The sequence below is a fragment of the Eulemur rufifrons genome, chromosome 12 (genome assembly GCF_041146395.1).
Source record: "Eulemur rufifrons isolate Redbay chromosome 12, OSU_ERuf_1, whole genome shotgun sequence".
In the NCBI taxonomy this organism is placed as follows: domain Eukaryota; kingdom Metazoa; phylum Chordata; class Mammalia; order Primates; family Lemuridae; genus Eulemur; species Eulemur rufifrons.
Window position 1 is genome coordinate 712,537 of NC_090994.1, and position 27,180 is coordinate 739,716.

General features: G+C 45.5%; 1 protein-coding gene across 1 annotated transcript in view; it reads right to left on the minus strand.

Annotated features, from left to right (window-relative positions):
- CSMD1 (CUB and Sushi multiple domains 1) overlaps positions 1–27,180 on the minus strand; it is a 1,254,382-nt gene that overhangs the window by 343,584 nt on the left and 883,618 nt on the right. The window contains exon 7 of the mRNA XM_069485062.1: positions 13,762–13,839. Within this exon, the coding sequence (XP_069341163.1) occupies positions 13,762–13,839 (78 nt within the window). The remainder of the gene's footprint in view (positions 1–13,761; positions 13,840–27,180) is intronic.

Consider the following 27,180-nt stretch of genomic DNA (forward strand, 5'->3'; position numbering starts at 1 on the left):
CTGTTACACATTTCCATTTTCTCTACTCAGGGGGATGTTTTCCCCATCGATTACGTCTCTGACACCCCCCAAGGAAGGCTCGGCTCGCTGTTCGTCTGCCGACTGGTAGCATTTAGAGTTGCTACGCGGCAGCCCGGATCTAAACGGCCGGCATGAGCCACTTCCTTGAGTCCTCTCGCCAGCTGTGAGGTGAGCACGGTAATGGCCTCCTTCTGAAGGACGGAAAAACAAGCAGCAAATACAGTCCCGGCTGGAGGCATGAAGTGATTCTGGCAACGTCGTAATCCGATCAGTGGAGGCCCCATGATTCCAACCTGGTCAGCTCAGAAAGAACGGGAGTTCTCAACCAGGCATTTGCCCCAGCACGTCACACGGACGTGGATGAAAACTGAAGTCCCAAGTAATCATATAAATGAAGCAATAAAGAGACATAAAGAGGTTACGTGATGTCACCAGTAAGTACTGACCTACAGATGATAGTTTAACACGGTGGGGTGGGTGGCTACTTGGAGTTCTTGGTCTAACAAACACAAAAGAATAAACTTCATCAAAACAGGAGCCTGAAATTTTCCTGCCTTTGGTGAAATAGTTGAAACACTTTCTTCTGCATGTGGGTGAACTCTTGCGGTTGGGTTCAGGCTTCTCCACTTGTGGGGTGAAGCGGTGACTGTCCCAGTCAGGTGGGGGACACCTCCCCAACAGGTTGCTGGTGATCGTGTGCTTTTCAAACGACCAGTTGCTGCAAGTGTTTTTTATATTAATATTAACTAGATTCGAGTCAGCTGTGTTGCCAACATCACTTGCGTTCTCAAAATATTCTTTCACTTGCCTGTTTTTTTTTTTTTTTCTTAAGAGATGTGGGGAATTATAGGAAGGCTGAGACTGATACATAGCCCTGAGCTGATTGCATCTTTGCTACCGTTGGTACTGAGCCACCCTTAGCATATTTTCTTGTTATATGAGACACTTCAACTTCTAAAATAAAAGAAGAGCAATATTTCTATTTTATAAACTAGAAAAATTTGAAGCCATTAAATAGGTAGTTTAATGACTCAAATGCACTGATGTCATTAAATATCACATTAAAATAAAATTGAAGTCAGCCACATTATTCCATTGTCGTGTGCATGTGTGTTTGTGTGTCTGTGCGTGTGTGTGTGTGCGCGTGTGTGTGGCCCTTGCAGACGTGTAGGGCTAAGGTACCGGGGGAGCGGAAAGGCATCGCAAAGCAGAGGGCCCTTAAGATGCTGTCAGAAGATCAGATTTATCTTACAGGTGTAACAAGCCTTTGAAGACTTCGGGACATGGGCAAGGATATTAATTCCATTAAAATTACAGTGCTGTGATGCTGAATTTGCAAATTGATGTCCTTTACCAAAAATACTGAACTCCCCATAAGAAATGCTGAGTAACAAAAAATGAAAAGTAATTACCTCAAATTGTCCTGTATGCTAAGCTTCATTTTAATAAAGTACACTCTAATTAATCCACTTAATAGATTGAATATTAATATAAGAATCCTAAGAAATACAAGTCTGGCTTTACCTTATGATAATTAGTTTATCACAGATATGGAAGAGAATAGTAATAGAATATTTGTTCATTTGTTTTCCAGCAGATAAAAGAAAATTATTACTTTGAAGGATGATAGTACTAGAGAAAAATGTTGATATATTTTACAAGAACATCCAGAGAAGAGAATTTAGTTTGTCATTTTCATTGCAGAGAGGGGTGGAAACCAGAAATGGTGGATGTTCATTCAACTAAGCCAGGTTTAAATATGCCATTGTTACATAAAGAGCATGTGACAAACTAAAATTAGGTCAAAATATGTTATAAATAATTTTTAAATAGATTCTAGCAAATTGTGTCTAAAATTAAATAAAATGACAATGTGGTTGGAAGGAAGGATTATAGCTAAACCCTATTCTAAGGATATTCAATACATGGTAAACTGGTTTTAGATTATAGATCAATCAGCAAAAACACTTTTTAAATTTAAAATAGCATTCTTTTTCATTTCACAGAAATTAACATTGTATTTTTTACATGCTAGATTCACCTAATGCATTTGATATTCTTCTAATAATTTTCTATCTTAAGAAGAACAGACACATTAGCCCTTCCAAAAAGTATACTTTAAATATATGGGATTATTTCTTCCAATGTCAGAAACATACAGAGATTAGTGGAAGACCTACCATGTGTATATTTGCACAAAAAAAAGCTGTCAATATTTTCTTGCAGGGAGGCAGATGAAAAATTTTGTACATATTACTGATCTTGAATTTTTACTTAAAGCCACGATTTTCCCAGATGCGTAATGAATGTATTTTATTTGGATGTCACATGGTTTATGTTATTCCATATGCCTCTCAGACTGACAGTTTAAACTATCAAATAGGCAATTTAAATGAACAAATTGGACTCCCTGCAAGTATCCCAATAATAATTGTAACATGTATTGCCTGCAAAATACGGCGCTCTCCATCTCCAAAGCACTTTGCTAATTACTCAATTTGTTAATCTCAGCTCATCTCCTCGACTTGCCGTACACTCTCACGTATCTTAAAACTTGACTTATTTTTCCTCTCTGACATAAACTACTACTGAGTGCGTCCCTGCATCTGTTCTCTGTGGATATAATGTAAATGCATTGAACTTGAGGGATATGACCCAACAAATACTAAAGCAAATAAATATAACCATCTACTGTGATTACATTATCTCATTTGATTCAATTACTGTGGTAATTAATTTGGACAGATCAGTAAAAAAAGTGAACATTTTTGAGGATTAAAACATCATCATTACATGATCCTAATGATTTACTTTAAGACTATTCCATTTTGCAGATAAGACAAGAGAGTCATTAACGGAAATGGAATGGTCCATTTTAATCCTAAAAGTACAGGATCGAATTAAAGACCACGCATACTGAATAAAATCAATAGAAATTTGTAAAATGGATGTCTTCTACTCTTTATGAATTGAATTAAACTTAATTCCTATATTTTAAATTCCTTTATTTCTACACGGCTCATTTGAACTCCTACGAAAAGGGATATCTGTTGCTTTGCCTACGCTGTACCGGCCACGTGAGCTATAGGATTGGGGCTATAAACCGAAACAGCACCCAGGTCATGGGTCCTGGTGAATGTGTGTTGCTCTTCCATTTAGGGCAGACGCTCCTCAGCAGTTTGCTATGTGAGACTGCAGGCCCAATAATACTAGGTCTTCCTGCTTCTAAGAGCAACTGGAATCTATGTTTACTTTTTAGGTTGAAATTTGTCAGCTAAACAAGAGATTGGTTCTACCAAAGACCCTTAGAAGATGATGAAAAGACAAGCTACAAAGTGGGATAAAATATTTGCAAACCACATGTCCTACAAAGGGCTAATAGTTAGAATATATAAAGAATGCTCAAAAATCAACAAGAAAAAAATAATCCAAATAAATAGTGCTACAAAATATATGAAGAAACATTTCACTGGAGAAGACATATACACAGCCAATGGGCTCATAAAAAGGTGTTCAATGCCATTAGCCATTAAGGAATGAAAATTAAGACCATGACCATAATGAGATATTATCAGACCCCTATTAAAATGGCTAAAATGAAAAAAAAAATTGTGATAACACCAAATGCTGGTGAGGATGTTGAGAAATTGGATTACACACATATTGTTGGTAGGAAGATAAAATGGTACAGCCACTGTGAAAATTGGTTTTGCAGTTTCTCATAAAATTACATTGTAAATATTATATGACCTAACAATTACATTCTAGGCATTTACCCAAGAAAAACGAAAACACACATTTATGCAAAACCTGTACAGAAATGTTTATGGAAATTTCATCTGCAATCAGTAAAAACTGGGCACAAAGCCAGTATCTTTGGATGGGTCAATGATTAAATAAACTATGGTACATCATGCCATGGGACACCATGCACCAGTTTACAAAAAAGAGTATTGATTCGTGGAACAACCCGGATAGATCTCAAGGGAATTGTGCTATGGGAAAAAGCCAATCACAAAAGGCAACATATTGCACGAGTCCATTTATATGATGTCCTTGAAATAACAAAATTATGGAGATGGAGAATAGGTTAATGGTAGACAGGTGGGGGCCATAGAGGAGCATCTGGTACTGGACCAGTTCTGTATCCTCATTGCCACGGTGGTTACAGGAGTCTACACATGTGGTACAGCTTCAGAGAAACACACACACACACACACACACACTCACACAGGTGCATGTAAAACTCTTGGAAACTGAATAAGCTCTGTGGATTGCTCCAACATCCATGTTCCAGTTTTTGACACTGTCCTATCTTTATACAAGATGTTAACCATTCGGGTAAACGGGATGAAAGAAACGAGACCTTGTCAATTTTTGGTTTTGCAACTTCCTGTGAATCTATAATCATTACAACATAAAAAAGTTAAAAAGAGAGTTTGGTGATTATTTGAAATATTTTGAAAACGGGGTAGGGTGAGGGACAGGGGCACGGATCTTCCAGGGTCTCCCGCGAGGCAGGTGGGGCGGCAGTTCCCCAGCCCCTCCCTGAATCTCCAGAGACCCCCCACAGTGTCCCCGCCATGGGCTCTCCCTGGGTGATGGAGCAGAACGTGGTTCCTCTTCCCCCAAAGCCACATAAGCAACTACGCCTCTCCTTACATTTCCCACGTTACAGAACACCCATCACTTTCTGTAGAATTAAACATAAATAATCAGAATAATCACCATTGGGTCAATCCTGGCTCATTTATCTTGAAACTCCTTATTCAGTGAGGCAAAGTTACCAGGTCTGGGCCAACTGATTTCCCCGTGGAGAACGGAAGTCAGCGTCAATTCTAGGATTCCGCGCTCCAGTCTGTTTCCTCCTTACACCTTGAAAATGTGTTTTAATTGAAGTGAGGAGGCTTAAGGAATGTATTTTTTTTTTCTGAATTCCCCTTGATAATCTGAGGACGTCTTGATTTTTAACTCTTATCTGTCCTTCTCTCAAGGTTACTTAATTTATCTGCTTCCTCGTGTATAAAGGCGAAGCTTTAACTTAGCTGAGAGAGGAGCCCCAGCGAGGAATTAGTCTGGTCTGCAGAGTTGCGGACTGAAGTTTCTCTAACAAACACCGGATCACGCCAGATGATTTAATTATAACAACCCGGCGGTTCCCACTTCTGACGGCTGCTGGGATTAGTTTGACTGGACTGACACCAAATGCCAGTAATCCCACACTCCTCCAGAGCTTCAGAGTTTTTCTCACCCAATTATATAGGAACACTGTGTAGGGACTGGATAAGTTATTTTATTTTTATAAAATGTGATGAAAACTCATGTGATACATTGAGCTTCTAAAAAAAAAATAAGTGATAGGAAAATGCTAAAATCTATATTGTTTTCTTCAGGTCCGCTCTGATCTCTAGATTGTTTCCCAGTCACTGTTTGAAGTAAAAGGATGCACTTTTTAGTCATTTTTGCAAAGTGAGTTGTTCCCTTTACTTATTCAATTATATTCCATAATTGTATGCTAAACCATTTAGAAAGCATTTGCTTCCTGCTAGGGTTACAATTCAAATTAACCATCTAAATCCAGTCAGCTGACATCTTGTTTTAAGTGTTTGAACACAGATCCTTTTTTTCCTGGTTATTTAAAAAATTATATTATGCAAATAGTATGTTAAATAATTGATGAACCACCTCGCTTTGCTTCTAGTTCCCAGCGATGCTTTTCTCCCCAAACGTATCCAGACAGCAATCCCCTTCACAGCAAGATTTTCCAAAGCATTTTAAAAGATATTTTAGCTCCCGCAGTGACAAAGGCCTATTTAGAAATGGCAAGCATAATTTACTTACCTGATTTATGAAGCAATTTATACAATCTAGTATGTTCATGCTACGTGGGGTTGGATCTTTGTTAAGAAAACAAGGATCTTTAACAATTGCAAGACTCCGAATTATTACATTTTTATGATGGAACAAAGTAGATTAGGGCAATTATCCCTCTTGTTTTATTAAACCTTTATACAACTGTTAGAGGTTAATGGGGCTATTATTTTCCGTACTGTCAAAATCTGCTTCGAAGCGAGATCTAGCGCACGTGGTGCCCGGGATCGGGCACGTGGAACGGCAGGCGTGTGCCTGTCTCCGTAGCGGGACGACAGATCGCTCAGTCTGCCCCACGCAGACACATCACTCAGCACTCGACCGCAATAATGTCGCCAAACGAGCCCTGTGATGAGAGGCATTTCTGGCAAATTAATAGCAAGCTTAGTATCTTTAACAATATTATTGTGGAACAAAATGTATTATTTTTTTTTTTTTTTTTTTGCAGATGGGTAAAGCAGATCGTGTGGATTACTGAAGATTATTCACACAGGGATTCATAGAACAAAAATGTATCCAGTTACCTGGGAAATTATGGCCGGATGGAAATGCCAGTTAGAAATGATTTCTGGAAAAAAAGTTTCAGAGCTTGCAGCGACACGAGCGTCATTTCCAGCTGACGAGGGCAGGGGATGAGTCCCAGTCCTGCTCCCTGGGCTGGCTGGACGACAAGCCAGCCCCCCACTTTCCTGCACCCGCCCCTCACACGCACACCCATGTCGCGCTCCGAGTCGGGGGAGGCGCTCTGCGCCATGGCCGGGCTGCGCTGTACCCAGGTCTTCACACGACCTTCCTAGGAGCGAGCCCGTCCCCGTCACTGATTCCGTAACAAGGGGACCCCTCAGCGGTGCCTCGGGGGAAATGAGCGTGTTATGGGGTGTTTTCCGACTGACTGGAGCACGGAATTCAGAGGGACAGCGAGTTTTTATTACCAACAGCCACCACCTCTTGAGAGAAAGTAGAAAATAAAGTAATTTCTCATAGTTTTAATGTTTCCTTCCATGCAGTAGGTGGGATGACTCTAAGACTACTGTGTCTTATTGACATGGATAAATTAATTATTTGTGCCTCTTTCATACAACATGTGCGAACTCAGGGACACAATCTTCTCTTAAGCAACGCCTAGCGCACGTCTGTGAATCATCTGTCCCAGCCGTGGACGAGGTCCCGTGAGGAGCCGTGGGCCACCTGGCTTGCCTGGCACCTGCTGTCACCTGGCCTCGCATCCCCTGTTTCTGGGGGTTCCCATATTTCATGGGATGTTCTGCTAATATTTTGAAAGAATAATAAATTTCCATTTTTACTCAATCATCAAGAAACGTCGCTACCTTTATGACAACACACTTTGTGTGACACATATGTACAATTATCTTACCAATGTTCACCAGTGATCTGAAACACCAGTAGACTAGCTTCTCCTAGGGAAGGAATGCATGTTGGGGACCTTCCTGACAGTCCCGGACTTTCCCCAACATGTGACTGTCAAACGCACGAATAAAGACGTGAGATGCAAAGACCTAACTGAAGAACAGCAGGAGCACCCTCTTCTCAGGCTCCTTCACGCCGTGCATAGCCACGTCCCTCCCCATCCAATTCCCAAATGCTCAGGGAGCACCTGCTGTGTCCTGGGACTCCCGCGGGTCTCTTGGCAGAGATCAGAGAGACAAGCAGACAAAAGCACCTGCCCCATGCAATTGCTGTTCTGTTGGGGGTAGTGGGAGATGGGAAATGAACGAGATTGTGTGTGTGTGGGCACAATGCACCAACACACACACACACACACACACACATTTGTTTGATGTACAGGATCCATTACAATAAGTAAAAACACAAAAATAGAGCAGGTACCAGAAGAACATAGAAATCGAGGCGGGCAAGGTGTGTGAAATTTAGGCAGGTGATCAGCGAGAGCCTGCAGAGGGTGAGTTTTGAGAAATGATGGGAAGGAAGGGAGGAAGTGGCTTCCTTGGGGAGAGAACTTCAGACCAAGGAGAGAGCAGAGCGAAGACCCTGAGGCGGAGGGTGTCTGACTTCCTTAAGCAGCTCAGAAACTAGTGACCGGGATTCAGAACAGGGGAGCACGGTGGGGAGGAAAGGAGGTCTCGTGGGACTTCGTAAGCAGTGTGGGTTTATTTGGCTGCGATGGGAAGATGTTGAAGGGTTGGAGCAGAGGAACGATGTGCTTCCGGTGATGCTTTCCCCAGATGCCACTGGCTGCCGGGGACAGACGGGGCAGGGCGGGCGGGTCAGGTGGACACGCAGGACAGGTGAGGGGCCTCGGTGGCCTTGGGGGTGTGGAGAAAGGTGGGCTTCGGATCCCTGTTGGGAGAGAGCGGGGCTGGCTGGTGGGCTGAGACAGGGTGGCGTGAGGTCCAGGGACTGACCGGTGGGAAGTCACGGCCTCTTTCTGAGACAGGCGAGAGTGTGGGACATGCCTGTTAGACACTGTGTGCGAATCCTGGCTGGCAGGTGGGTACCAGAGTCTGGAATTCAGGAGAGAATCCTGGATAATAAATCCAATCCGCCTCATTCCATTCTGGAAGTGGATCACGTAGGAACAACTAACTAAACCATAAAAAACATTGGGGTGCTTTGCTTTTTTAAAGTTTCCCATTGTGATCCTATTAATGAGAATTTATGGTTTCTTTTTTCCTTTCTCTTAACTTCCTCAGACCTCAGAAAATGTATAGATGCTAGCGTCCTTCCCTGGGCTGAGCCTCCTTGCTGCAATTAGGATGCTAAACTTAGAGGCTGACGTGAGGGCAAGAAACTATGCAAGACATTAAAAAATTAAACCTTTTTTTTTTTTTTTAGCACATTGGAATTTAAACACAAAGAGAATATTACCCTCTAGTATAATTTACTTGCTCATAAGTTATTCCAAACTTAAGACAACCAAAACTGTGAATATAACAATTGCAGTGATAAGTGGATGAATATAGCATGCCCCAAGGCCAGCGGAAACAGCTCTTACGATGGTATATTTCAGAAAGCACTCATACACTGCTGGTGGGACTGCAAACTAGTGCAACCCTTGTGGAAAGCATTATGGAGGTATCTTAAACAGATTCAAGTAGACCTGCCATTCGATCCAGCAATCCCATTATTGGGCATATACCCAAAGGAAAAAAGGTCATTCTGTAACAAAGACACATGTACCCGAATGTTTATAGCAGCACAATTCACAATAGCAAAGATGTGGAAACAACCCAAATGCCCATCAATACATGATTGGATTAGTAAGCTGTGGTATATGTATACCATGGAATATTACTCAGCTATAAGAAATAATGAAGATACGACATCTCTATGGTTCTCCTGGAGAGAGTTGGAGCCCATTATATTAAGTGAAGTATCCCAAGAATGGAAAAACAAGCATCACATGTACTCACCAGAAAATTGGTTTCCCTGATCATCACCTAAATACACATCTAGGAACGACACCAATCGGATATCAGACTGAGGTGGGGGGTGGGGGAGGGGATGGGTGTATGCCTACACAATGAGTGCATTGCGCACCGTTTGGGGAACGGTAACGCTTGAAGGTGCTGACTCGGGAAGGGGGGGTGGGGAAGGGAGGGACATATACCTACATGATGGGTGCAACTCGCACTATCTGGGGATCAGACACACCTGGAGCTCTGACTTGGGGGGAAAGGCGGTACATGGGCAACGTATGTAACCTGCAATTCTGTATCCCCCATAATAAGATGAAATAAAAAAAAAAAAAGAAAAAAAAAAAAGAAAGCAGCTCGACCAGGGATGCCATTTTAAAGAGGTAACACAATCTGTAGTCATGATTATATCACTGTAAACAGTAGCTGGGACACTACTTTGCAGAGAGTTCTACAAACAAGGGCACAAGGTTTAAAATCTGCCCTTCCAAATAATTATGCCGGAGCCCAAGAAAACCAGAGGAAAAGGGGGGCTCGTTGCACCGTCACGACAGACACATCCGACCAGGTGCTTTTCACCAACAGCTCCGTCTGTCGGGACTCGGAGGGGCCTGCTCTGCTCTGCCTCAGCTCCCTGTCCAGGCAGGGAGGAATCGACTGACACAGGGCAAGGAGGTAAACGTTGACGGCTGCATGTAGGAGAATTCTCGGGGCATTTAGTTCATAACGATCTGTTGATATTTTCCCCAAGGGTTTATGTGACAATGCATTGTATTGCTCAATTTTCCCACATTTTTTTTTAAAATTCAGCTTTATGTTAAGTAATGATTCTGTGCCAACTGCCCCGTCCTCGTCAGGTATCAACCGTATCAACCACTGCCGGCTGCAAATGCTCAACAAGCATGAGGCGTCCTCGTCAATTCACCAGAGCGAGTTACACCAGATCAATGCAGAGCTGTAAAGTCATTCGTCTCTAACTTTATATGGGAGGGAAAAATCTCTAGCTCCAAAATAGCAACAAGGTGTTCAGGTATCCTCTTCCCTCCAGAGTCTATATTTGGAGTCAGAAGGGCGTAGGCAGATTATCTGGCCTCGTGATCCTCACACTGAGCGTGTTGCTAAAATTGGATTCTGCAAAGCAGAATGCTCAGAAGAAGAAGAAACTGCATCTACTGTTACCATCGTTAAAACATACAGAGTGGCAATTTCATAATCTCTTGATCTCGAAATGCTCTAATCTCAGAATAAAGACTACCTCCTCGCCCCAGTCACTCAAGGGTGCAAAGAAGGTTAGGGACGGGGTATTTACCAAGTTTATTTCAGAAGCTCTTTCTGTGGCATAATGTGGCCTGTTTATGTTGCAATTTTTCCAAGCTTAAAATAACTAGAAATGTAGAACATTATACACATTTAATATCTTAATGGTCTTTTTTTTTTTTTTTTCCTGAAAACATTACTGATTACAGACTGATGGAAAAAGGAACTTCTAAATCTTCCCATTGTAAGGGCTAATGCCGAGAGCAGCCCTCGCTGTAGAGAAGAGCTGGACCCCTCTCTGGCCTCTGTCACTCAGCCTCAGGTCGGTGCCTCCCCCTCACAGAACACCAGCCCCCCCGGGAGAGAGCTGTCCTCACGGCCACTCTTGTCTGGCCTTCAGGAGTCAGCCTTGGGGACAGCCCCACACCCCGCAGGGCAAGGGGGACTCACGGCTGCTGCCACCGTGCTCTACTCCCGAGGACAGAGCAGAGACCCACTCACCAGAGCACATGTCAACTTACAGCCAGAGAAATCCTAAGACGGGTAAACAGCGGGCACTGTGCGGCCGGAGCAAACCCCACGCTGGGCATTTACTACGCAAATTCTGTCATATCCACAGCAAAACCCTTCACTGGAGGAACAATCGCATAATTTGTGCAAGAGAGACTGTGCTTGGATTTAATCTGGAATATCAAGGGCTGGTCTGGAAGAGAAACCCAGCTCTTGGGATGCAGCCGAATTGTAGGGACTGAAGTTTACTGACTGGCTGGGAAAAGAATAAGGCCCCTCGAGAAGGCAGTGGCATCCACCCTCTGGAGATACATGATGAAATCACAATGCCAACCATGGGGATCTCTGCGGGGGCTCGTGTGAGGAATGCCGGTAACTTCCGGCAGACTCTCGGCCACGGCTCCACGAGGAGCCGGAATGGAACACTGGGTGCCGGTCACGAGAGACCTGAATGCACACTGCACGCTCTGGAATGTTCCCTGGACGGGCCCCGCCTCCCGCGATTAGCCCGGGATGCAGGAGGCGCGTTCAGCTGCCTCATCTCACCTCGGCCACAAAGCAGGGTCCCCGCGCCAGTCACTCTCGCTTCTGACACTGTTACTGCTGACAGTTACTATTGACACTGTTCACTCCTCCCCGCCTACGTGTGGACGAGCTCCTAACGGCCCGGTTTACAGGACACTCACTGTAGGTCTTATGCCGGAACAGGCAATTTAACAACTATCTCGGTTTCTCTGCATGGCGACCCTATAAACATGGTTACTGTATTAATTTTGTGAGGGATGAAACTTGAATAGGGTTCGTGCTTGTACAGCTGTGGAATCCTTGTCTCCCTCACTTCTAATCCTAGTCCTTCCCTCCAGGAAGCACTTATTGATCAATTTGATGTCCAGCTGAGCTGGCGTCGGCCTCATATAGAGTCATGGGAAGGGCTGCAGCTGGTGTGCAGTTCCACACTGAGCTTCAGGTCATTGCTGCAGGGTTTTTAATCATGAATGTAAAATCATTTGCAAAACTATCGTAAATACTATATCTCCCGCTCTAGAACATTCTGGACTAAAAGCTAATAAGAACAAAATATTAAACTTTTACTTAAAAAGTCAAAAAAACCCTTTCTTCCTTCCTCTTTCCTTCGCTTGTTTCCTTCTTCAGTTGTTTCCACTCTTTTTTAGTCTAATTTCATTTGACGGTTACTGGCCATGACTACTGAACAGGAAGCCTAAGGAAAACATTTACAGATTGATTTTGGGGGGGAGGGGACCGTCAGCGTTTGCTGGGTCCCACCTGTGTCTGGAGCCGACACCCCAGGAAGTGAGTCTACCTCCCTGTCCTCCCCAAGTGACACAGGACAGGGACACGGTGCAGGCAACGGGCTGCTGTCACACGGGCAACTGCCAGGAAACTCTAAAATGGCCATGCTGAGAAAGCAGAAGTAGGTCAACCCCCAATGTGATTTTCAAAGGATTTTTATCGTTGGTGTGTACCTGTTTATTCGTTTTGGTGGGATATTTATCACAGAGAGAGCCTCACGCAGGAAGCTGGCTCAGCACACAGACGGAAACAGAGTCAACCGACCTGCAGACGGTCAGGTGTCTGCCCCGCCTGCGTCCACCTCCAGCAGCCACCGGGCAGCGGGAAGCGAATAAAACGCACAGCCCCGAAATACCGGGTAAGGCGCGCCCACAGCGCGGGCGGTGAGAACTCCACAAGTGGAGTCACTAGGGACGCGCAGAAAAGGACCCCCAGCAGGTGGAAAGCCCTAGAAGGAGCGTGACGCAGAGCAAGGGCCACACTGGGCGTCAACCCACGTGGAGTGTCCACGGAGCCTGCGGATCCCCACGGACGGGGACAAGCACACCCACAGGGGCTGCGGGGATGCAAACGCTGTCACAGGGGAGAGAGCACAGGGCTCCGCAGACAAAGCCGGCGAAACTGATGGTGCCAGAGCAGCCGGACGCGGCGTCACGCGGCACGTATCCAAGAAACGCATCGGACGCGGCATCCAGCCGAGGGACGGGGGGGCGCTTCTGGCAGAGAAGCCCAATGACATGGTGGCAGAGTGGCGAGGTGTCCTACGGCTGCACAATTACAAGGGGTGCCGGGGGAAACCGCCGGAACAGTAGGTATGGGGATGCCCCCACACGCCCCACGGCCACTCACAGGTACCCGCCGCGGGCGGGCAGGTGCCAGCACACTCAGCAGGGCGTGGTCTGCAGGCCTCGCTCTCCCTGGGGGGACGCAGACACGGCCCTGAAGCCCCTTCCACTCTCCAGGCAGCGGGTGACTGAGCACGTCCTCATAGACAAACTACAGGACCAGACTTGTTTTCCAAAGGTCAGCCTGGCACGGGTGCATTGGGCTGTGTATCCTAGAATGGAGACTGACCGGTATCAAAACGCCAGACGGTGGGACACTTATTTAAGAGAGACATCGGCAAGGCCCAGCCTCAGACGGGGACCCCTGAGGGCCGAGGGTGGAGACAGATTTGAGGCATGTTTGGCAGGTGGAACCCTCATGACATCCCTGCCCAAATGTGTGAAGCTGGTGCACGTCCTTTCTCCAAGAAAGTGCTTTTGCACATGCAAAAGATGAAAGGGATAAAGTGGGAAAAGCAGTTTATAAAATTACTCCTCCTTGACTGTCCCGTCCTCTCCTCTACCCCCCCCAACCGACACCCCCGTCCCCACGCAGAGAGAAAGGGACTCACAGACGGAGTTCTTATGGCTGCCGTCCTTGCTGGGTAGCATCTTGACGCCTCTCGACTTCAGCTCGATCGCCTTTTTCACTGGAAGAAACAAAATAAAGCCATCAGTGGGCGAAACCTGGAGATCATAAAACAACGTTTTATCCTCATCGCATTTCCCACCATGACTGCTCACCTACCGACCCCTGAAAGCGGGACGTGCTCTAAAAGTCTAATGATGCAAAGAAAATGGAGCACATGAGCTTGTGAATAATGAATACGAGGCTATGGAGCAGCAAGGTCGTATCTTGTAATAACCATGTCAGAAGGTAGAGACAACGTGCGCTGCAGTTTACCGTACGTGTCCACCCTAGTTACGGCCGGTGACGGCAGTCTGCACATCACTGTCATTTCACCCGAGTCCGGGCAGATCACTGTCTCCATTTATGCAAAGCGACTACGGAGTTTCTAAATTTGCTATACTCGTGAAAAATTTTAGATAAAAATCCCAGTTGCTCATTCGTTTATTCGTATGTTCATGTCATCACCTAGAGTTCAGCAGAGCTGGATGGAGGCAGGAGGGAGGGCTGAGACAAGAGTCCTTCCAGACCGCTATGCGCTACAAGCCACACAAAAGGCACAGAAGGTGTTGGTTTGTCATGTCGGACTTCTCAGATTCAACTAAGTTTCTTGATTTTCTAGGTCCTGCGTTAAACATTTTAAGAAGCTCCATTTTTCTACTCATTTCCAGGAAAACAAAGGGGAGGGAGGCATTTTGTGACAAGAAAATAGAACATGATCTGATTCTCTAAGAAACCCGACACTTGGCTTTATTACGTGCCCAGCGGAGACACGCCTGGTGCCCACAGGTGAGGCTGGACTGAGAGTCGCTGGCGGCAGGCGGATGCGGGTTCGAATCTTTGCTTGCGACTTGGTGGCTTTGGGGCCTGGGTGAGTTACTTAACTCTGAGCCTGTTCGTGTATCTGTAACACGGGTGAGATGGTGAGCTCTACGTGTCCACTTGGCCAGGCCACAAGGGGCCCTGATATTTGGTCAGATGTGATTCTGGGCATGTCTGTGAGGGGCTGAGATGACATTTAAGTGAGCAAACAGGGCGAGGCTGAGGGCCCTCCCCACGTGGGTGGGCCTCGTCCAATCAGTCGAAGGCCGGGCCAGACCACAAACGCTGACCCTCCCCTGAGGACAGACTCTTCCTGCCCGATGGGCTTGAGCTGGGACGTCGGCCCTCCTGGGTCCCCAGCAGGCGACTCACCGCCTGCACACCTTGGTCCCCTCGGCCTGCATGAGCAGTGAGCCGGTTCCTTAGAATAAACCTCTTTGTATTTACACACACACGTGAAGAGATTCATATAAACAGAGAACACACAGTTGGCCCTTGAGCAATGTGGGCATCAGGGCACTGTTTTCTGCCCCCTGCACATCTGAAAATCTGCATGTAACTCGTCTCCCTAAGGACTCAAGAACTGACAACCTCCTGGATAACACACTCACTTAACACGTAGACTAGTATCTACACATACCTTATGCATTCATAATGAAGAACAGGAATTGATAGTAGGAAAATGTGTGCTCTCTTTGATTCTAACTGATGCTATTCGCTTCTGTGACTGTGCTTACTTTTAGTTGTTTGATAAATATAGTTAATCAGAATGAAAAACAGGGATAAGAGCAAAGGTAACTCCATGATAGGCTGGGCTTCCTGGATGTGAGAAGCCTAGTCCTGCTTCTGTATATATGGCTTGCTGGCTTGGTGCTTAGCGTAAGTGGAGCCAGGGCAGGCTTCACTAGAGTAAAGGAAAACAAAGCCCCGGGGAGGTAACCGCAAGTTGCTTCCTGATAAAGGCTGGAGAGTCCAGGGGCCTCCAACCAACTAAGTAGATAAGAAGAGCAAGACATGATCAGCGCATGAACGGCTTGTGCAGGGCGTGTGTTCCCAGTATCGCTTGTAACCAAAAACCAGAAGGTTTGCAACAACAGCCCCCTCCCCGTCGGAGACCCTCCTCTTCCCCTGGATGACGTTAACTACAACTGGCGCCGGCGCGAAAAGCCCAGAGCTTAGAGTCAAGCAATCAGGAGCCAATGCGATCAGCCACTTCTAAAAGAACAAATAAACTGAAGGGGGATGAAGTGCAGACTAGTGTGTCGTGTGCAGACTGACGTGTCGTGTGCAGACTGGTGTGTCGTGTGCAGACCGGTGTGTCGTGTGCAGACTAACGTGTCGTGTGCAGACTAACGTGTCGTGTGCAGATTGGCGTGTCGTGTGCAGACCGGTGTGTCGTGTGCAGACTGACGTGTCGTGTGCAGACTGGTGTGTCGTGTGCAGACTAACGTGTCGTGTGCAGACTGGTGTGTCGTGTGCAGACTGGTGTGTCGTGTGCAGACTGACGTGTCGTGTGCAGACCAGTGTGTCGTGTGCAGACTGACGTGTCGTGTGCAGACTGGTGTGTCGTGTGCAGACTGGTGTGTCGTGTGCAGACTGACGTGTCGTGTGCAGACTGGTGTGTCGTGTGCAGACTGACGTGTCGTGTGCAGACTGACGTGTCGTGTGCAGACTAATGTGTCGTGTGCAGACTGACGTGTCGTGTGCAGACTAGTGTGCCGTGTGCAGACTAACGTGTCGTGTGCAGACCGGTGTGTCGTGTGCAGACTGGTGTGTCGTGTGCAGACGAGTGTGTCGTGTGCAGACCAGTGTGCCGTGTGCAGACTAACGTGTCGTGTGCAGACGAGTGTGTCGTGTGCAGACCAGTGTGTCATGTGCAGACTAACGTGTCGTGTGCAGACTGGTGTGTCGTGTGCAGACTAACGTGTCGTGTGAAAACTAGCATACAGAAAAGTATAAAAGCTTAACCTTTACCCCAGGGCGGGGTCCTGGTTCGTGGAGAGGCCACTGCGTTGGTGCTCTGGGAGTTGGACCCTGGCCCGGGCTAGTCAATAAACTCCTTTGCCTTTTTGCAGCCTCAGTGACTCTGCCTCTCTGTTCCTGGGCCCAGGGGAACCGGCTCTAACAATGACATACCTTTTTCTTATTTTTTTTTATATATTTCTAGAGTATACAGTTCATTTTATTTTTTTTAATCATCCCCAAACTCCAAAAAATATTTCAACGTATTTATTTTTAAAAATTCACACATAAGCAGAGCCAGGCAGTCAACACGTGTTCATGAGGTGGAACTATTTTAGCACAGGAAAGCGGGACCAGACAAAGCCCACCCTCAGCCCAGCCCGGCCCTGGCTCAGAGCGAGGGCGCGGCCGCCTCCCGCCCGGGCTGCCCGGGAGGCGGAGGGGCTTCGGGGACCCCAAGTCGGGGCTCTGAGCATCAGAGCAGGAAACACGACTTTTAGCCACGGTCAGATTAAATCCGTGGATTATTCCTACGTAAGTAAGACCAAGAAGGCACAAAATCACCCGACTGTCACTAAAGTGAAAGGACAAGCTATTGGTACTTTTAGCTTTTCTTTCTGACGTAATAGAATGAAAGCTGACTCACTTCCATTTCCTACATCCTTTGTAGAAAGCGAGCTTTTAAACTAAAAAACACTCTGCTCTCAAGGGGGAGAGGGGAGCTGGGCCACTCAGACCCCCCAAGGAAGGGCTGGGTGGAGCGTGCGCAGCCACGGACAGCCCCTCACCCGGGTCCTTCTGGAAATAGAGGACCACAGAGAGAGCCCACTGGCACCTGTGACTGCGGCCCCAAGCACCCCGCGGTCGCTGGGGCTCTGCTGGCCCTCCGTCCTGCACACCGAAGTGCACTCAGAGACTGACGCCCACAGACCCCAACGACAGGCACCCGGTGTCTTTCTTCCTTCTCTACTGACTCTTCGCCCTGTTTCCCCTCACCCTTATCTCGTTATTGCTGGGGCAATAAACCACCTAGAAAAGGGAAAATGAGATCTAGAATCTGCTCGCGCTGCTGCAGGCCTGTTGGCGGCACGCTCGGCTGTCCCCGTAAGATCTCCCCGGGATAACGGTTTGGTTTGAAATGGGAAATGCCCTGATGTGTGTCCGCCATCGTCCACACTTTCTGAAATAGCTTTATCGGGACTCACCCGGGAGAGAGGCACGGACGCACAATAAATAATGAACAGGACAATCGATGGGAGAGGATAAAGAACATAAAATTCAAAGCAAATGGCACCCAACACAAACAGATAAAACAAGCAGAACTCGATCCGCTCACAAAATAAAAAGGGAAACTGAGTAGCCTTCGGGGGGTGATAAAGGTGTCTGAATGCACAGGACCTATCTGAGGGTACGAAGTCTGGAGCTCTGTAAAGCTAAATTTCCACCTGGGATATTTTTATTTATATATTTATTACTTTTCAATAAGATGGTGTTATACTGCTGTAGACTATCTGCTCCACTGAGTTCTAATTTGTTTCAAGTTATTACGTTCTCTTATTAGACAGCTCTGATTCCTGACAGGGTTGTACAGAAGGTGACTTGTGTGTCCTCACTCCACCGTCTCGGGCTCTTTCCTCTCCTCACCCCTCCCGGGCTCTTCTTTTCCTCCATCCAGAAACCTCCTCCTCCTCCTCCCTCCAACTTCCCTCGGGGCTGGGCACAGAGATTTCCATTTGCAAAGAAAGGAGAGAGAGAGGCAGATAGAACCTGGAGTCGCAGCAACGCAGGAGAAAGATAAGTCACCCACAGTAAATTGCTCCAATGACCTGCACTTTCCCACGAATTCAAGTGTTTAGCCATTTATTGTCAAAACTTAAACTGAACAATAAAAAGCCCTTGTGATTGACAAAAATGCTAATTCTTGTGTCTAATCTCAGGCTCCTAAAGCACCATCTCTGCAGCTAGGCTTGGCCTTCAAGCTTTGATCTCAGCAGTTACCTAGTTTTGGTTTTGAGTCTATTTTGTTTCGTCTTCTGTTCATTAGTTTTGTTCCACTGGCAGAAAAGGGCATTCGCTACATGGTAAAGTTAGAGACTGAGACTCCTGGTCTCCCTTGGCTAAGATGATCTGACCTCAGCAATTCGGATTCAACAGTTTCAAACAGCTTGTGGCCGGCAGGGGCTGGGGCAGGGGCTGGGGAGACGTTGGTCAAAGGATACACAGTTTCAGCTGGACAGGAGGGATCTACTGTGTAACACAGTAACTGCAGCTGACAGCCAGGTACTGAGTACTTGAAAATTGCTAAGAGTTGATTTTAAGTGTTCTCACTACAAATAAACAAGCATACAAGGTAAAAACAAAGAAAAATCCCCAAATAAAAACCTCAAATAGATATGATCAATCCCTTCTTATAACAACATTTAGGAAGATGAAAATTTATGGGAGAAACATTTAATTTAATGGTAGAAAAGATTGAAAATCACAGTAATAGCTATACATAAGGTATATATATATATATATAATTTTATTTATTTTTTTCCTCCCTTTTTTCTGCACCAGCTGCTGTCACTATAATCTCTCAGTGGTTAGCTTCAAAGGCACTTGCTTAGGTAGTTTGAAGATTTGAGGAAACCATTGCTACACTGAATGACACGGGGGGTTTGTTATTCTTTTTAGCACAGTAGCCAGACAGGACCTTCCCTGGGGTCCACTGTGCTCCTAAGACCTCTCTCAGGAAACCAGGTCCTGTCCTCTGCTCCTAGTGCCCCCGACCTGCCTGTGTCTAAAAGGATGCTTTGCCTATAATGGGAGCTCAGATGATCCCACATAAACAAATAAAAGGCAACATTGTTTCAAACAAATTCACTTTACTGAATATGAGGACAGAAGGCATTGAAAAACCTCACAAACCACAGAGGAAACTGTTTCATGTATATGGACCAAATCTGAAGAATTCAGGGTTTGAAATAAGTGGGTTATACATTTAAACCCTGTTTATTAGACTTTAACTCAGAGGATTATCATAATTTTATCAATGCCTCACCAAGATAACAAATTCCATTTAAGTAGCACACTGAAAGGATGTTCACTACTATTGATTATTTTGCAATAATAGCAAGGTCTCGATATACAGATGTGTGTGTGTAATAAAATATATAGCTCTATGTATTAAATATATAATATAAAATATAAGGATAGAACATATACAAATGAATCTACTGAGCTCCCTTATTGTTAGAAATGTTTTTGTCCCAGAAATGTTCTTGTTCTCTAACTTGTCTTACAATTATTTCATCAATAGCTTTCCATTAAATTTGATAAGTAAGCAATTACCTTCCATAAGCTACTAATTGTTTGATATTTATGCTTTCCTTTTATATTATAACAGCAAATATGATTTGCTTAAAATGTCATTATCTATGTTAGCTTATTCTTATATTGGGGAAAATGACATTATTCAGATTTTTGTATGGCTCATGGTTTATTTTGGACCATTTTCTGTCTCCTTTATTATTGGAAAATAAAAGCTAAACATCTTTTGAATTATCTCAAAGACTATTGTCAATATTGTTCATTTTAAGAAAAAAAAAATGTTCTGAATCTAATATGCCTTGAGGAATTTTGATTATTTACTTATTACAGAACTCACTTTTCTTTTCTAGGAGCATTTTCATCATAATCTTTTATGAATTGCTTTCAAATAGAATTTAGAATTTCTTTCAACATATTCAATTATTTCCTTAGCAGATCCAATTGCATACCCCCAATTGTTTAACTTTTGTTCATTAAATTTTATTGTGGTATATTAATGATAAGTCATCAAAATTCAGATCACCTTGTATTTTAAACACGTTTAAATTTTTTAAAAACTATCAAAGTACCTCCATATTAAACAACCTGACACTTGTTAAATTCCTAAGTATTGGCCCAATTTCACATCTCTGTTTATTATCAGTGTGCAATTCCTACTGACACACAGTAAACGTTAACACAAACCTATGCCCCCCGGTGGCTCTTACCACGCGTCGGGGTGCCATTGCCAGCCCAACCCCGGAGCCCCAACTCCTCAGCTCAAAAACATGGTTCTGTCATTTTTTCTCTCTTCTGCATAATCACTTGTTTCTTTTTTTTTTGCTTGACAAACCCAATTATCATACAAAGATGCTGTTCTTTTGCATCTTAATAAACTAAGACAAAGCAAATATATATTTTTAAAGGCGTGCAAGCATGCAAGCAGACGTGCAGAAATGTTTCAGATCCACCTTCCTCTCACAGCTATGACCGTCTCTTCACTCTCCTGGGCAGGTGGGAAGGAAACTCGTCATAGGTTTCTACGTGCATCTCTCCCCAGTCTCTCTGGACTCCGGTCCGCTGTAGCTTCCCTGTTGCTAATCTCTCGGTCAGTTCCCCATTTCCCTCCGCACTACAATATAGTCTCCACTTCCTCCCTTCCTGCCCTGAGCTTCCAGGATGTCCTCAGTTTCCCTCTCTTGGTTTTCCCTCTAATTCCCGGGCGGCTCCTCCTTGACCAGGCTGTGCGCTGCCATCTGATGTCTTATTATTTATTGCCATACAGTTGAACTTCCCGTGTAACTCCACTGGTCACACAGCCAATAGAAGTATGGCCAAGAGCTAATGAAACATTACCATTATTGTATTATTAAGAATACTAATTTTAAAAAATTATGATGTGTTTGACGTTATGCAAAATGCTCTGTATATATCCCATTTAATTACACCAAACACTGTAAGATTAATGCTATCACTACAATCACTGACAGGAAAAAAGCGAGCGACAAAGAAGTCAAATAACTAACAGAGGTTAGTTCCTGTATGAAAGGGAAAACTTTGCAAGACCCGATGGGGTTCAACGTGGAGTATTATTGCAACTCCTCCCCCAGATTTTCCCCTGAAAGGTCCCCACATGCGGGAGGCTGGGGACGAAAATGTAAACTCCCTGAGGACAGTTCCCAAGGAATTAGGACCACGTCTTGTCATCCTCAGTTCCAACAGGCAGGAAATTGGCACGTGCTTGTCATTCGATAAATCACTAAAATTTACGGAAGAAGAAAGGGAGGAGCGTGGGAGAAGGGAAGCTACCGGAACACCCCTTTGGCAACACCTGGACCCACTCTGCCTCCCTTTGTGGGAACAGCAGACGCTGTTCGCCCACAGCCCCCTCGGAGTGAGCTGTCTGTGGAAGCACCTCATTGTGACACCTGTGTCCGTTCACACCGGTTAACACGACATTCAATGACAACCGTTTCTTTTCTGCTACCATAACCCTTTGTTGCCCCGAAGCAGGGCACCGCATTCACTGGGGCTGACCCTCTCGCGCAGGAGTGACATCTCACAGCAGGAGAACGCTCACAGTATTGGTGGCCAAAGCCTTTATTCTTTCACGAAAAGAATACCAGCGTGTTTCTCTTCCATGACCCATGGGGAAGCTCAAACGACACCTGGCGACAGGCATGTAAACGAACCCCGGGAGCTTTTCTGCGTGCAGCAAAGTTGCAAAGCCTCCAGACGCTGTTCGTAGCGGCTCCAGGAGCTGCGATTATCTGACAGTTGTGCCTTTTGAATCACGGAGGACCAGGCTGTACCAAAACACCCTTGTCTTTCTCTAGCCTCTGCCCGGTTTTCAAACGCATAGGACTTCGTTTGTGAAACTTCCAGATCCGATCTCTTTTCTCCTTTTGTGAGCAGCAATGCACCCCAGGATCTGGACTGAGTGGGCACGTATGTGGGTGTGTGCGAGCGGATACCGGGCTTGTAGATTTTCAGCAGTGAGGACGGATGGAAACCGACTCAACAACAGCTCTAGCCCGGCTCTCTGTGCCCAGTCCTGGGAGACGATTCAGCAGGGCTGCACCACGGAGCGCCAAGACGGTGACTGGCCCTCCCGGGGCCGAGTTCATCACTGTGGCATCAGCCACCGACAAGGCCACTGGGAGCAGCCCAGGGCATGGCACGAGGAGATACACACGCTGAGAATCTTTCCATTTCTAAATTAGGATGGTGTTTTCAGTTCAAACTTTTCCCCTCTTTTTCCCCTTGTACTTTAATAATTCCTACTTTATAAATACCATTATTTTGCTGTTTTCCCCCCAGTTCTTTTGGAAAGGCTTCATTAATTTCATTAAATGACATATTAAATCAAAGTTAATGTGGTGAAAAATAAAGGGACAAAATCGTAAATTCTTTACATGGGAATAATAAAATTTGTCTCTCAATGAGCCACTGTCATAAGCCATCTTTGAGAAATTATTGCAGGGGATTTTCTGAGAGGTGCTAAAGAAAATAGCAGAGAATGGAGAACCCTGTCTGGAAGCCGGCAGTCTGGAGGGGCGGTGGGCGCACAGGTGCACACACCTGCCACAGGGGCACCCAGCACCTTCCTCCTCCCTCACTCCTGACACCAAAACCCTCCCAGAGCCAGCGTAAGGCAGTGGGGTTACTTTATGTTTTACACGCACAGATGTGTCGATAACTTAAGGCAACAGTTGCAAGGGATGAGAATGTAGGTGTCTTCAATTTTGGGAAGCAAGCATTTGAAGAAAAATAAAGATAACCGCATTGAATTTTCATAAATGCCGAGATGAAAATGAAGATCACTTCAGTAGTCTGAAACCACAGTAGCTAAAAAATCAACATATTGATTAAACTGCTAATCTTGATTGAATATGGGGAAGAATTTGCCGCAGCCTAAGTCAGAGGTGAAACCATTCGCTCCCGAGGACAGGCTGCTCTCTTGCCTTTTTGCTTGCTGTGGCCTGTAACCCTTCTTACCTCCAGCCACTATCCCCACAAAATTGTCATTAATAACTCACCTTACAAAGGACCCAGTGGGAAAAGTGCCCATTAGGAAAACTGTTCAACTGCTCCATCCAAGCATGAAATATGAACATTGCAGCACAAAAAATGTTCTATAAATTGCCCTGGAATAGCTTTTTTTTTTTTTTTTTTTTTTTTTTTTGGTGGATTCCACATTATGAACAAAAGTTCTCTTAGGTGAGGTTTTCTGATTAAATCGTTATATAAAACATAAAATTTTTAAACTTCAGTCTATGCTCTGAACAACGGGAAGACAAATCCGCCATACAGAGTTCTGAGCCAAACGAGAAAGGGTGAGGGTGCAGAGAGAGAGCAGACAGTTGTGGGTGGGCCGACAGCTGGCGGGGACTCAGCCTGTGGGCACCTGAGTCTGGCACACGAGGGCCCAGGCCAGAGCTATGAGCTGGGAAGTCGCAGCCTGCAGATCCCACGGAGAAGCAGCAGCAGAGGCGGACACCGTGGCAGTGGTTCTCGGAGGGTGATACGGATGCCTGAGGTCGGCAGGCCCCTCGGGGCCGCTGTTCAGTTGCAAGGGTTTCACAGCCACACTACGACATCATGTCCTTGTTGCCTTGCACACAGGCAACGGCGGGTGCATCAGCAGCAAACACGGGGATTAGCAAACGGGGTCTGCAGTCATCCGTCGTGATGCTTGAGTTTGCCTGAGCATGCCGAGGATACAGCAATATGAACAACAACTTCTGTTTGGCCACCTCACTGGTGAGATGCCAGGGGAGAAACTGTCTCCACCACGTGGACCCCACTGCACGTACTGCCCTGGACTCAGCCGTTTCTCCTTGCGGATAAAGGTGCATGCCTGGAGATTTCTCAGGATCTCAGGAAATTTAATGAGTGGATTTATTTGCTCTTTTCCCAATCACCACTGAGCACTGATAAAGCAAACCTCTGTGCTTTCGGAGCAAAGAATGACACCCTCGATGGCTCCCAGAGCTTCTGCCCCTTCGCTGGCTGGTGCTCAGGGTAGCAGGAAGGGCCATACGGGTAGCGGTGCAACCTCCAGAGAACAGCCCTGAGCTCCATGTTTCAGTGCCTACATGTGCCCCTTTCTGGCACCCCGTCCTCCAAAAAGCTTAGCGTTTCTTCCAAAGGACAGGCCTTCACTGGCATTCACTAACCTCACCAGAAGGCATGTGTGTGTTCTATTTCACAGACCCGGGAGCTCACTCACAGTTCCACGCAGACAGGAGCAGAGTCGGAAGTGTCACTCAGAGGTGAAACTCTCAACCTAATATTATGACATCTTCAGAAACAACACAATTCGTATTATGCCAGATATTAAGAAAAAATATGCTAGAGATGATAAGAGAAAGTGCTGTTAGCCATTACAATAGGTAGAATAATTTACGGCTTCAAAGTGCCATCTTTCTAAAGGTTGCTTTTTAAAAAACCTTTTTAGTGTGGAAAATTTATTTTAAACATACACAAAATTGCAGATAAAAGTGTATTGAATCACACATACCCATCACTCAACTGCAATAATTATCATAGCTTTTTTCCCCCCACCTATATCCTTACATACTTCCCTCCCAACCAAGGTTATTTTGCTGCACATCCCAGACCACAAATGCATAAAAATAAGTCCATAAATATTTCAGCGTGCATCTCTAAAAGATCAAAACTTTTTAAAAACTAAATAATCGCAATGCCATTTTCATACATAAACAAACTCACAATAATATCCTAATGTCAGCAAATATCCAATGGGGATTGAAATTTCTCCAGTTATCTCATTTTGTAATACCAGCTAATTGTCCACGCAAGATGCAAATACAGTGTAGATATCCTAACTGCTTGATGTGTCTCAAAAGTGTCTTTGAAAATTCCACAGATTCTCTTTCCATTTCTTCCTCCTCCCTCTACGATCAAATGCATTCATTGAACAAAACTGGGCAATGCATTTTACAGAAATTCCCGCTCCTAGATTTTGCTAATCAGGTGATTGTGGGCTTCTCTAATACGCTTCTCCGTCCTTTGAATGTCCTGTGAATTGCCGGGAAGGTAAAGCCTTGAGGAGACTCGGGTTTTATAAGTTTTCACAAGAACACTCCACAGGTCTGCTCTGTACTTCTGTTGTGATTTTAGGAGCATTGATGACGATTATCTAGGCCCATTATTTTATTAGAGGCTATAAAATGGTGACAGTCTTTCTCCCAACCGGGACAGAATAGATCATAACTAGGTACACGTATGTAAAATACAGTGCTGGGTTTACGGCTATGAGCTTGGGCATGGCACAGAAGAATATTGAATTCAGTTGGTTTCTGCCACTTAATAAGCTTAGGTCCTCCAGCAAATCCCTTGCACTTCCCCTGACTCTCCTGTTCTAATGCAAAAAGGTCTAATATGCACATTGACTTCCTAAGGCCACTGTGGGGCTTATTCCAGACAAGGCACTGATTGAACTTTGGTCCCATCAAAAAGGTGATGCGGAAACAAGGACTTGGGTGCCTTCACTTTACCTGGGAATGATCCTGGGAACCAAAAGAAAGGAAGTGGGAAAAATGGAACAAGAAAGGGAAAAAACATCCACTGATGAATTGAACACTGCTTTGGGCACTTGGGACCTGGGTCTCTCTCTCTGGGAAACAGCGTGGAGGGAACCCTGAGGGGCACAGGTGGGGACATGTGCCCCTACCCCCGAAGTTCCATGCCTGAGGGGACTTGACCTTCCCAGCAGCCCTGGCGGTCTGTGCTGAGCAAGCCCCCCAGGGGGCGGGGGCAGGAGGGGCAGAGGGAGGAGGGTGCCAGGAGGGCGGCTGCCAGCACAGGAGCAGCTCAGGAAGGTGCAGGGAGATCACAGGTCCCAGAGGGGATACGACATCAAGAGGGGCTTGTCCAGGCATGTAAAATACTGAACTGGTCCTTGAACATGGAAAAAGCTGTTAATAAACCAAGCTTGGGTGCCATGACGTTCTGCGTATGAAGGGGTTCCAAACGTGCTGCACCAAAGGCACCACTTTTTGTATTGATTATCTTGAGCTCAAGGCACTTGAGAAGCAGCAGGTGCAGGAAAGGTTCTGTGACCTCCCCTTTCTATGAAAAAGCAGGTCAGAGGACGCCCCACGAAACAGGTGGCCCCCCCCCAGTGCCGGCAGGAGGGGAACATCCTTCACACTGGACACTGGGAGTTGATGCCAACAAGCACCTGTACAGACGATCCTACTAGAAAAATAATCAACTCCCATTAGCTTCCCCACATAGTCACTGGCCCATGATTTATTGCTCCTAGAAACTTGAATGCCTTTTCCCTTTTTTTTTTTTGGTCACTTCTCCACCAATTTATTGTTCTTTGTTTAAAAAGGTATATGTATAAGCTCTTTTGCTCCTAACCATTTCTTTGAGTCTTCATTTTTCCTGTGATGGTTCCCTTGTGCATGCAAAAATATTAAAGAAAATGTGTATGTTTTTCTCCTGTTAATCTGCCTTATGTCCGTTTAGCTCTCAGGCCCAGGCCCAGAACCCGCAAGGGTGGAGGAGAGATTTTTCCTCCCCCACACGTAACTGTATTTATCACAGCCTTTCTCAGGCACATGCACAGTTTCACTTTAGAAGAGGAGTAGTTTCGTTCAGGTGAGAATGTATGGGATGGTCTAGTTTTCTCATAATATCGTATAGCTTTGAAAAAGTATTGAGGGGAAATTCGCATAACATAAAATTGACCACTTTAAAGCGAACAGCTCAACAGCATTTAGAACATTTGCAGTGTGGTGCAGCCACCACCTCT